This window comes from Podarcis filfolensis (genome assembly GCF_964270895.1).
Source record: "Podarcis filfolensis genome assembly, chromosome: 5".
NCBI classification, from domain to species: domain Eukaryota; kingdom Metazoa; phylum Chordata; class Lepidosauria; order Squamata; family Lacertidae; genus Podarcis; species Podarcis filfolensis.
This window is the reverse complement of record NC_139608.1, coordinates 88,883,589-88,896,255: the sequence shown is the minus strand read 5'-3', so window position 1 is coordinate 88,896,255 and position 12,667 is coordinate 88,883,589. Positions and strand designations below refer to the sequence as shown.

General features: G+C 42.6%; 1 protein-coding gene across 1 annotated transcript in view; it reads right to left on the bottom strand.

Moving 5' to 3' along the window:
* CHUK (component of inhibitor of nuclear factor kappa B kinase complex) overlaps positions 1 to 12,667 on the bottom strand; it is a 30,919-nt gene that overhangs the window by 1,032 nt on the left and 17,220 nt on the right. The window contains exons 11-20 of the mRNA XM_083615615.1: positions 12,230 to 12,332; positions 10,907 to 11,030; positions 8,956 to 9,107; positions 8,137 to 8,198; positions 7,832 to 7,941; positions 5,705 to 5,754; positions 4,969 to 5,065; positions 4,663 to 4,810; positions 3,438 to 3,574; positions 2,773 to 2,872 (exon numbers count right to left, since the gene is read on the bottom strand). Coding sequence (XP_083471741.1) covers positions 2,773 to 2,872; positions 3,438 to 3,574; positions 4,663 to 4,810; positions 4,969 to 5,065; positions 5,705 to 5,754; positions 7,832 to 7,941; positions 8,137 to 8,198; positions 8,956 to 9,107; positions 10,907 to 11,030; positions 12,230 to 12,332 — 1,083 coding nt within the window. The remainder of the gene's footprint in view (positions 1 to 2,772; positions 2,873 to 3,437; positions 3,575 to 4,662; positions 4,811 to 4,968; positions 5,066 to 5,704; positions 5,755 to 7,831; positions 7,942 to 8,136; positions 8,199 to 8,955; positions 9,108 to 10,906; positions 11,031 to 12,229; positions 12,333 to 12,667) is intronic.

Below are 12,667 nucleotides of genomic sequence, written 5' to 3'. Positions count from 1 at the left end.
ATGAATGAACTTTATTATGGTCACAGACCAGGATAAAAAAACAACAACATATAAATAAAAGAGCAGTTAGGATTTTTTTTTAACTGATAAATGTTGGAGCAAATAAGGACAAAGAAACAAGCATAGGATAAAACATCTGAATATAATACAAGATTGAACACGGATAATGGATGGATAAAAACTGATAATTAAAACAGATAAGAACTAAAAACAAATAAAAACATGCAGTTAAAACAACTGTAAGAGCGTAAGAACTAAAAGACTCACAGTTAAAACAACTATAAGAGGCTGCAGAGTAGAAGCCTCTGAAATAGATGACACTCACAGCATTAGAAACTGATGTGCAAATGTGGTTAAAACAGACAATTAAAACAATGTACAACAATAAATTTAGAAACAATGTGCAACAATAAACTATCCCAGGGAGTTGACTCAGAGTCACCCATGGAACCGAGTTTGGGGATTTTCATGCCGGACTATTTTAAGTTGGGCGATGATCTGCGCCTACAGATTTGTACACAGAATCTGGCGACCATCCAGGAGGCTGCATTCTGACTCCCTCCCATAACACTGACCCTGGGGCTTGCGAAAGGAAATATAATTTCAGACATTTTGCAGCTTTGTGGAGGAGGGGGTTGCAAATTGGTTGGTTTGTGTTTTAATTAGAGGCCGTCCTTTACCGGAGAGTCAAAAGGTCAGTCCAGAAAACCAACAGAACACGAACTGGCCTTTTGGTGACAGCATGAAAAAAAGGAGTTATTCCCCTGAAGACAAACCATTAACATGAAAAATGTTAAGAGGGGATAATATATGAAAACGCCTAATGGAAGTTTTGTGGCACTTTCAAGGGTAGTCTCCATCAGCAAAACCAGAAGGGCTGATAATAAAGGTGTATGATTGGGGTTTATCATGGGGTTATTGAAGTGTTTGACCCCAATTAACCCCATGCTCCAGACTTGGGACTCATTAACAAACCCAGAGTATGCTATGAGTAAAACAAATTGCTCACCCTCCAGAGAGGTAGCTGTGCCAGTCTATGGAAGCAAACACAACTTAGATGCTTGGTCACCTTAAAGACCAACAGGTTTATTATGGGATACATACTAGTCATCATCAATGCATGCCCAAATAAACCTGCTAGTGTTTAAGGTATCTCTGTTGTGGCTGCTTACCCAAAACTGAAATTCAAGTGGTCATGTGTGCAGCCATGCCCCTTTCCAGAACTCGTAGCAAGGGAAGTGATGCCCAACTCACTCTCCCTAAAGGGGGAAATTTCAACACACTGGTTCCTACTAACACTTTCTTTGTGAGCAACTAATGCTGGACTGACACCCCAAGAATCTGCATCTTGCAGCTAAAGTAAAGGTAAAGGGACCCCTGACCATTAGGTCCAGTCGTGACCAACTCTGGGGTTGCGGCGCTCATCTCGCTTTATTGGCCGAGGGAGCCAGCGTACAGCTTCCGGGTCATGTGGCCAGCATGACTAAGCCACTTCTGGCAAACCAGAGCAGTGCACGGAAATGCCGTTTGCCTTCCCGCAGGAGCGGTACCTATTTATCTACTTGCACTTTGACGTGCTTTCGAACTGCTAGGTTGGCAGGAGCAGGGACCGAGCAACGGGAGCTCACCCCGTTACGGGGATTCAAACCGCCGACCTTCTGATCGGCAAGTCCTAGGCTCTGTGGATTAACCCACAGCGCCACCCGCGTCCTAACATTAGCTACTATTAGCTAAAAGTGCTCCACCCATGTTGTAGAAATGCAGTTTCTTATTAGATGAAAGAATTTGGGATTCCTGTTATCTAACACAGTAGCCAACAAGGGCAATACTATAAAAAAAGGTCACATTCAAATTCTCTTGAGGTACTTGGATTCAGACATTAACCCCTTGGCAACTGAGCTTGCCTGAACTAAAAGTTCCCCTCCTTAGCCATTTAGCCCTTCTCAGTTTAGAAAGTAATCTAAGGTATTTTATCAGTCTGATGAAAATCACCTGATAAATTTGTCGCCCTCTTGGAAAGCTATCCAAACCAAAACTGAAGAGAGTCGTTAGTGAAATTCAGACGTGGAAGAAAATCGAGTGACACATACATTCCCTTACATAAATGAACACAGTGCAAAATATACTGAGACAGTTGTGGAGTTGGAGCATGAGTGATATGCTTGGAAAGTCTTTGACTAACAGAGGGAAGGAAGGAATGCGTGGACGGGGAGTCATATCTGTTGAGTGCCCTCAAACAGTGCTGAAATGTGGCTACAGGGAATAGGATGAGCAGTGGAAGATCTGTGTTTTTACCGTTCCTGCCCTCCTGCTCCCATGATAGATCTCTCTGTTCTACCACACAGCCCACTCAACAGATGCCTCTCTTCTTCTTTTTTTTGCTGATTTTCACAAAGTGAAAATGTTAACCTTTTGGAGCAAGCGCACTAAGCAAGCAACTTGAGAGTTCTGAGACTTTAAAGATTATTACCAAAATGCTGCAAGCAGGGAAAGGAAATTAAGGACCCCTCTTCTCTCCCAATCCTCAGCCGACAGGACTAAAACTGAAAAGTTATCTGAAATTTCAAGAGGATTCCGAACTCACCCCCAAATTTTACCACCCTCGCACAAAACTGAAAGAGCCACTTCAGCTCAGCTCAAGCTGTATTGAATAAAAGGCTACAGAAGAACTTGTCCCTATCTTCCAGGGGTAGAAGAAAAGTCTTTGCTGCTCATTTTGCAAAAGGTTCTTCTTATTCAAAATCAACGCCAAGTGGAGCCCTCTAGACTTACCATCATGCTGTTACTCTGGTCACGTTTTGCTTCTTGTATAATAGTGCTAAAATTGTCGAGGTAGCTTAGATTTTCTTCTATCAAATGTGCAAACGGTGGCCTGAAAAGGAAAATCAGGATTATCCCAACTGAGTAGACACAGTTTGGTAAATGCCACATTTTATGTAGCATGTTTTGACCAGGAGTAAGCCCTCTCACTGTAAGGGACGTGGGTGACACTGTGGGTTAAAGCCACAGAGCCTTGGGCTTGCCGATCAGAAGGTCGGCGGTTCGAATCCCGGGGTGAGCTCCTGTTGCTCGGTCCCTGCTTCTGCCAACCTAGCAGTTCAAAAGCACGCAGTGCAAGTAGATAAACAGGTACCGCTCCGGCGGGAAGGTAAATGGCGTTTCCGTGCGCTGCTCTGGTTGTCCAGAAGCGGCTTAGTCATGCTGGCCACATGACCCGGAAGCTGTACGCCGGCTCCCTCGGCCAATAAAGCAAGATGAGCGCCGCAATCCCAGAGTCGGCCACGACTGGACATAATGGTCAGGGGTCCCTTTACCTTTACCTAAGCCCTCTCACTATTATTCAGTATCATAATTTCTAGTGGAAGTGGAGCGTAAGTGGCTAAAATTTAACCATGGCTGTAAAGAGCAAACAAATGGCTAATTTCCATTAGGCTTACACATTCCTAGATGTTTCCATAGAAGAAAGAGGTTGAAGTGCATTTCCTGGTGATGTCTGCGAGAGCAATGCAGGCACTGAGGATGTAATTGTGCCATCCACATTGGAACTAACAGGAGATTTAGCAGAACTCTGGGTCTACAAAAAGAGAAGAAGAAAAAAGAATTCCCAGTTTTCAGATCCATAATTTTCAGATTCATCCAATTGTTGACTTTCAGCAAAGTATTCACATCCTAAGTGGTAACGGCAGTTACATATAATATGTAAGTAGTATGCCTATGGTATGCAAGTCTACAGAAATAATAGCACTGATCTAAATAGTTATAAATTTATAATCTCTGAGGCCCAAAGATATGAGGCACATAGGACAATACACTATGTAGTATAAAGGAAAGTGCAAATCCATCCATGGTTCCCCCCCCCATACATTGTAATGTCTGAAATTGCATTTTGTTTGTCTAGCCAGCATACAATGCAGCTATGACATTTAATAATAATAATAATAATTTTTATTTATACCCCGCCCTCCCCAGCCAAGGCCGGGCTCAGAGCGGCTTACAAGCAATAATAAAAACAAGTTGAATGACTACAACTTAAAAACAAAATTAAAATACAACATTAAAATATTGAAACATTAAAATATTAAAATGTAGCCTCATCGCAGGGGAGAAGGAAAAGAAAAAAGAAAGCGAGGGAGGGAATCAAATTGGCTCCAAGCCAAAGGCCAGGCGGAACAACTCTGTCTTACAGGCCCTGCGGAAAGAAACCAGATCCTGCAGGGTCCTGGTCTCATGAGGCAGAGCGTTCCACCAGGCCGGAGCCAGAGTTGAAAAGGCCCTGGCTCTGGTTGAAGCTAATCTAACTTCTTTAGGGCCCGGGACCACCAGGGTGTTGCTGTTTATGGACCTTGAGGCTTTCTGTGGGGCATACCAGGAAGAAAACACCTGAAGAGAAAACCAATACAAATGTTTTTGGCAATTTGCTTGGAGACCAGCTGTCATATTGCCACCAATCCAACAGGCAACAAGCAAATATTTCTTCCTGTAAACCTAGCAGTGAGACCTATACTGCGATTATGAATTCTTTTCCTGGAATAAATCCCATGTCATTTTTTCAACTTCAGCACAATGCACTTCTAGATATACAGTTATCTGTAACATCATGTTTAATCGGTTGAAAAAGGATGTCTTCTTAACGCTTCTGAAATCAAGAGGGCAAACCCTTACGCAAGCAATTTTCAGCAAATGCCAGATTTCCCGCTGCCTTTTCGCCTGCATCTGCATTACTGAAATGTCAGCCTCTTTGATATTATTCAGAGCCACTTCAATCTTTGGAAGCAAATCAATAATCTTCTGTTTACTACCCAACAGTTTGCTGTCATGGAAAAAGAAAAGAAAAAAGATGTTGGACATCAATTTTAAACTCAGCACAGGCCTAACATCCTCATGAGCTATCAATATATGTTTGCTTAGTCATACATCAGATTGGAATGAAGATGTGGGAATCTGCAGAAAGAGGGAAGCACGTTGTACCTAAGATGTTTGAAGAGTTCCTTGAGCACGCGATCTTGAGTGTGAACTGTATGGACTATGATCTTCACCATCTCTGTGCTGTCACTGTAGGAATGATCTGAAAGGGATACCTGTCACGTGATCAGTACAGTGCTCCTCTTAAAAGCCATTTTTAAAAAAACACCAGATAAACATTAAAAAACACTGACAAGAAGAAAAACTGATTTACACATTTCCCATTACTAAACACTGGTTAGTTGTTCAGGACAAGTCTGAAATTGCAGGCTTGATAAACATAGGTAGAATATTTTGTAATCTCACAAACCTTTCATTTCTAATGGTTGCTTCATGCCTCCCTCTTTTTCTTTTGCAATGAGTTTCACAGACTGCTGTAAACACCATTTAAAAAACTGCAGAAGTGATGTATTTAGGTGGCAAAAAGACGGAAACTCATAATTAATGCTACAGGAACGGGCAGCAGAAAGTCTACATATTCTAAATTCTTACCCTCTAACAGAGATCCATTAGAAATGATCATATAAACTTAGAAAAGAATGAAAAAAACATGCAAGGCATGTAAGCAATTCAGTTGCTCACTTCTGCTTTTTCTAATCTGTTAAATTTAACATTCCAGAATGTTCCCGGCTTGCTTAACATCCTTTGCCAACAACCTCTGTCCAGATCAGCACTTGCCTGCCTTACTGTTCTTTGCAAAACCTCCTATTTAACACAAAGCGTTCTGGAGCCATTTCCATACCTGGGGGCCTTGGTTTTAATTGCTTGTAGAGTTCTATAGCTCTTTGCTCACTGTAAAAAGATAAAAATTGTAAGCACCGTTTCCTCTCTCTTTTTTTTTGCTATCAATTGTGGCATTTCTAGAAATGAAATTGGTTTAGCCAATCAATCAATTGGTGTCACAATGTAAAAGCTTTGAGTAAAGGGGAAAAAAACATGTATTTTCTTTCACCTGGTAGAAAGTAACGGCAGCTAATTCTCAGCAAGTTATTTTGACTCGCTCTTGGGGGTGGGGGGTTGGATCTGTTACGCACACAAAATTTGTGTATTAACCTCCTGTCCTCGTTTTCAAACTTCTTTTTATCCTTTTTTTTGTAAGTCATTTTGGTTTCATTTTTGGGGGGAAATCAACTAATGAAGAGTAGGAAACATTTTCATCTTAAGCAAGATAGACGGGCAATTCCTACACATACAGGTCTATCTGCAAGAAGACCCAATCTTCTCTCCAGTTTTCATGGTCAAAACTGGCTCTAAATAAATCACAACACAAGATCATCCAGGGCTTTCATTACTATATGACTGCCTAGAAAAATGACAACCAGCCAGTCAATTTTGTACACCAGGGATCCAGAATGAACCAACTGCTGAAATCTTGACACATTTGTGTGAATTCACACAATGTGCAATTGAGACCCTGGACAGGTATCTAAGAAGGGTCAAGGAAATACTGGTTTCATCTATTAGATAGCAACCGTTTCAGGGGGTCATGTGGTTAACCACAATACCCTAGAAAAGTTACACACTTTAGCATAGTGGAAATGGCAATTTTGAACCTGAGTGCTCAAAAGTCAATACAGTGGTACCTCGGGTTACGAACTTAATTCGTTCCAGAGGTCCGTTCTTAACCCAAAACTGTTCTTAACCTGAGGCGCACTTTCACTAATGGGGCCTCCCGCTGCTGCCGTGCAATTTCCATTCTCATCCTGGGGCAAAATTTGTAACTCAAGGTGCTACTTCCAGGTTACCGGAGTTTGTAATCTGAAGCGTTTGTAACCAGAGGTGTTTGTAACCTGAGGTACCACTGTACTCAGGATTCTCATACTTCCAACTCTTAAATTGTTGCCCAATATTCTAAAAACAGATTTAATATATCTTTGATCTGCAAGATCCAACAAAGTTGTCCTGTTTGCATAAGGACTTCAATTTGCTCTGCAGGGCTGGGGGGAAATCCAGAACAGAACTGGAAAGAAGGCAGGGGGAAGTAGGGGTTCCATTGCACAAGTTATACCCACAAACATTAGATGTTACGCTGAGCACTTGGCACAGGATTGCAAAATTTGTGACAACTAATAATGACCAAAGTCTACCAGCCATGTATTGTTGAGCAACTGAAAGGGCACATCTTCCTTGCTTATTAAAATCGCAGGCAAGCAGCAAAACAATTAATGGCTTGGCTGTTCATCACACCCAGTTGGTGGACTCAATCCTTGATGGGTTTTCACTGTCCAGAAACTGAACGCATGTTTTTTTTTAGTGCAAGTAGGGAGAAGCAACTCTCTCAGGCTTCTTTTCAGACCTTAAGTTCCCTACATATACAAGGATATTTGCTCTATGCCAAAATTATAGTATTATTTTAAACAATGCTTTTTTCTTAAAATAAATGTTTAGGGGTACTCTCATTCTGACTCAAGAAAATCACCATTTTATAGTTCAAATTGGGAAAAATACAGTAAATGGACAAAAGTACAAAGATTCACAAAATGTTTAGGGGTATGCGTACCCCTGCGTACCCCCAGAAAAAAAGCACTGATTTTAAATACTTATACTATTATTAACCATCTAGGTCTTGAAGAGTGGAGAGACTATTAAAAAAATCCCCACACTAATACAGTGCAAAAGAATAAGATACTAACAAATAAGATACTTCCCTGTTCAGGGAAGTTTTTAATATGTGACATTTTAGTGTATTTTTCATCTTTGTTGGAAGCCGCCCAGAGTGGCTGGGGAAACCCAGCCAGATGGGTGGGGTACAAATAATAAATTATTATTATTATTATTATTATTATTATTATTATTATTAATGGAACACCTTAAACTTGTTAGCCTGCAGAAAATTACAAATGCCTATGAGAATAGCTTCTTTTCTTACAGATTCTCCATGAGTTCGCCCTGACGTCGTGCATGGGGACTCCTCTGCAATTCTACAATCTCTGTGTGCAAAGCCATGATCTGCTCATCCAAGTAGCCAATATCTCCAGCCTGAAAACGAGAGAGAATTCTATACACTGCGAAGTATCTCAAGGGAGTTTCTCCTCCCACTTTTGATAGGAAAGTGTGTGCATGTGCACACCGACGGTGGCGATTACTATGCGGTGGTAAGATTCTGCTGTGGTGAGGCAGACTGAAAGCCCCGGTTAATCACTGCACATTTCACAGCATTTTCATCTTCCATACCTGTTCACACTGCAAGGCCTTTTCTTCCATTTCTTTCCAGGCTTTCAGCATCTTTTCCGAGGCTTAAAGAAACGTATTTGGGTTAATTGAAAGCAGCAGCATGCGCTGAAAATAAACAGCCTTTATTTTTAAAAAACATGCACAAGTGGCGATGCTGATGAATTTCAAAAATCAGGGAAAATCAAGGTTTGAAAAACCTTGGCCAACTTACGAGCTCAAGCCTGGACCTGGCTCACAATGGGTTTACCTGCCAGGCTTGGATGGCGACAACTACAAGGCTTTGCTTGTCACCAGCCATTTCTCTCTGCCACTGGCTCCCTACTACTTTATAAGGCGAAATATGCTCTGAATAAGGAGGACTAGGAGAGGGCAGAAGGCAAGCTCCCCTGAATTTGGTCTAGCTGAATTTTGAAAGGTTATAGGAAGTAACGCAGCATTGCAGCCACAGTTGTACCCTTGTACAGATGGGTCTCAAAAGCAGATCTATCCTATAGTTAGAGCTGGCTTGCCCATAACGCACCTGTCTCAAGCGGTGGACATCCCACCACTTTCACAGCAGAGAGGGAGGCATTCTGATGCATAGCACTCCACTTCTCTTCCGTGCTCCCGGGTGAATAAGCCAAGCAGCAACTCTCTGAGGAGCTCCCTGGCTCCCATTGAGTTCAGTGAGAGCTGGGGTGCAGTGGCAGCGGAAGTGGGGAGGGGATCACAGCGGGGCAGGAGGCAGCAATTCCATTTTGCCTTAGGTGGCGAAACGGGACAGGACGCCCCTTCCTATTGCTAACGCGGTCCCGAGCACCAGCTCCTCCAAACACTTACATATCCCGTATGTCATCTGATCACTGTATTTCTCCAAGTCAAGGTGGATGCTCTGCTGAAAGAATTTCAGCTTTGCTTTGAGCTGCTGAGATGCTGACACCATGTTGTTTTTCATCTTGGTTAAATTGGCATTGTACCTAAGAAGACTCAACCTAGACAAGCCAAACAAAGCAGAAGAAGAAGAGTTTGGATTTGATATCCCGCTTTATCACTACCTGAAGGAGTCTCAAAGCGGCTAACATTCTCCTTTCCCTTCCTCCCCCACAACAAACACTCTGTGAGGTGAGTGGGGCTGAGAGACTTCAAGAAGTGTGACTGGCCCAAGGTCACCCAGCAGCTGCATGTGGAGGAGCGGAGACGCGAACCCGGTTCCCCAGATTACGAGTCTACTGCTCTTAACCACTACATCACACTGGCTCTCACCAGTGTGTTAGCAGTTGCTTCATGGTGCGGAGAATTTCTATTGTGTCTGCATGGAGCTTTAAGAAGTCAGGTGTGGACAACCTCAGGTGCCCCCCCCCCGGCCTATCTACACAGCCAGCAGGACTCTCCTAAGGTTACACCTCCTTTTCCCAGCCCTTACACTGGCCCTGCTCAGTGCTTTGGCCTGGCTGAAATGTGCCCATGAATACCTCTTTCTTGCCCATCACTGACATGCAACCCCCAGAAAATGAACCATAAGTGAATATGGGAGTGAGGCTCAAAAAAGTTGTAGGGGTATAATAATAATAATAATAATTATTATTATTAATTTATTTATTTACACCATGCCCATATTTATTTATTTATTTATTTATTTATTTATTCATTCATACATACATACATACATACATACATACATACATACCACGCCCATCTGGGTGAGTTTCCCCAGCCACTCTGGGCGGCTTCCAATCAAGTGTTAAAACAATACAACATGAAATATTAAAAACTTCCCTAAACAGGGCTGCCTTCAGATGTCTTTTAAAAAGAAGATAGCTGCTTATTTCCTTCACATCTGAAGGGAGGGAGTTCCACAGGGCGGGCGCCACTACTGAGAAGGCCCTCTGTCTGGTTCCCTGTAACCTCACTTCTCGCAATGAGGGAACCGCCAGAAGGCCCTCAGTGCTGGACCTCAGTGTCTGGCTGAACGATGGGGGTGGAGACACTCCTTCAGATATACAGGACCGAGGCTGTTTAGGGCTTTAAAGGTCAGCACCAACACTTTGAATTGTGCTCGGAAACGTACTGGGAGCCAATGCAGATCTCTCAGGACCAGTGTTATGTGGTCCCGGCGGCCACTCCCAGTCACCAGTCTAGCTGCCGCATTCTGGATTAATTGCAGTTTCCGGGTCACCTTCAAAGGTAGCCCCACGTAGAGCGCATTGCAGTAGTCCAAGCAAAAGATAACTAGAGAATTCACCACTCTGGCGAGACAGTCTGTGGGCAGGCAGGGTCTCAGCCTGCGTACCAGATTGAGCTGGTAGACAGCCGCCTTGGACACAGAATTAACCTGCGCCTCCATGGACAAAATGACTCCCAGGCTGCGCACCTGGTCCTTCAGGGGCACAGTTACCCCATTCAGGACCAGGGAGTCCCCCACACCCGCCCACCCTCTGTCCCCCCAAAACAGTACTTCAGTCTTGTCAAGATTCAACCTCAATCTGTTAGCTGCCATCCATCCTCCAACCGCCTCCAGGCATTCACAAGCATGAGGTCCTTGTCTGTCTCATCTTATTGCTTACTGCTCTGCTTCAGTCCCCCCACAAAATCTTATGCCATCAGGAAGCCACTATAATTCTCTTGTTAATGAAGACTCACCATGCCCTGTATCCCATATGGATTTCACAGACACAAAGAAGTAAACTTGACATTTTTTTGGAAAAAACGAAGCTATGATTTTTTGGGTACCCTGAACACACACTTGCCACCCTTTCCCCCGCTGATCTCGGTTACTGAATCGCTGGCTTACATTGCAGCTCTTTGCCCTTGAAACAGCCGGCTGTAATCTTCTTTTAGTCCAATAATGTAATGCACAGCTTCAGCCCATATCTTACGAAGCTGCACAATGGGCAGCTGAATTTTGCTCTCTTGCACTGTGTGAGGGAAAAGGAAGGAAACATAACAGCCATCACTACTGAAAACATTAAGATCTGTACTATAAAAAGCTACCAGTGCATATTTATTAGCGGCAACCCAGAACCAGAACAGTTATGTTTAACTGTCTAAACAAGAGACATTTTTGAACTGCACTTAAAAAGAACATCTGAAATCTAACACATCACCATTTCAAATGGAATAGTACAGCAAAACATGAGATTCAGTTCTTCTGGTGATTTCTGCTTGTGGGGATGTCTAGGCTGGTCCCTCCAATGGACTGATCAAACTGCACAATAAAATTGGTGTTGTAATGTTTAAAACAAAGATTGGAGTTTTCCAAGGGACTCATAAAGCAAGAAATTGTGGGAAAGCAGGAATGGGACTCAGCCGCTATGTTGCTCTTCCAGACCTTATTCTTCAAGTACAGTACAAGGAATAGTTTTAATTGCTATGGAAGACTTTCCATCCGTTTCATACACAAATGGAATATTCCCTTCTATCCTGAAAAAAGGTATCACCACATAGTACAGGGAAGATTTGATCTTCTTGTTTCTAGACTGCCTTCACTGAGGCGAAAGCTGCCTGAGGTGCTGCTAGCGCAACTCGCAAAGGTACAAAGGAACAAGAAGACTCTCAATCCCACCCACTGAGGGATGAAACAAGAAGGGAAATGACCATCTAGATTTTGGACCAAAAGAAAAGGCTGATGGGGCAAGGATGAGGGTAAAACTCTTGCACATAAATAACAGACCAAGATAAAAATGAACAAAAACATGGGAAGTCCAAAAATATACGGCATAATTGGTTTGTTCTCGTAAGAATGTCTTATTAATGGTCTTAAGTTCCTCATAAAACTAGGTGTGATTAGCTGGATTTCAAACATTGTATTTGGCAATTAACGCACACAAAAATGTCTACTATAACAATTAATGCTTCAAAAATCCTAACCAAGGAAATGCAAGGAACGTCACCTCTGAATACACTGCTCTTGCAACTATTATGGGCTGAATTTGTGAAACAACTGACCATTGTGTTCCCCTTACAGTAATGGCATCATGAAATATATTAGCTGCACTGCATCACAGCAGATACAGAACAACTAGTCCTCCTAAATAGTATTTTATTACTACTGCTCTGAAGGTTATGCCCCTGCTCACGACAACTAATAATCAGGTCTGAACTGCAATATACTTACCGATATAATTTACACAGTCAGACAGACTCCTAGAAGCAAAGGGGCCTTCATAGATAGTTTTGCTTTTATCAAACAAATAAACCATGTAGCTATCCCAGCCTCTCTGCCAAGGAGAAAAGAGAAACAAACAAGTCAAGAATTCCTACAGAAACCTTGAATAAGCAGCTATAATTCAGGGAACTGTCATTACGGTACACACTTAAGAAAAAAAACAGAGGCGGCCACCCCAGGAACAAGTCAACTGTGCAAAACTACGTGGATTGTGTTAAAACTACCGTATTTTTCGCTTTATAAGACACACCAGACCACAAGACGCACCTAGTTTTTGGAGGAGGAAAACAAGAAAAAAAATATTCTGAATCTCAGAAGCCAGAACAGCAAGAGGGATCGCTGCACAGTGAAAGCAGCAATCCCTCTTGCTGTTCTGGCTTCTGAGAT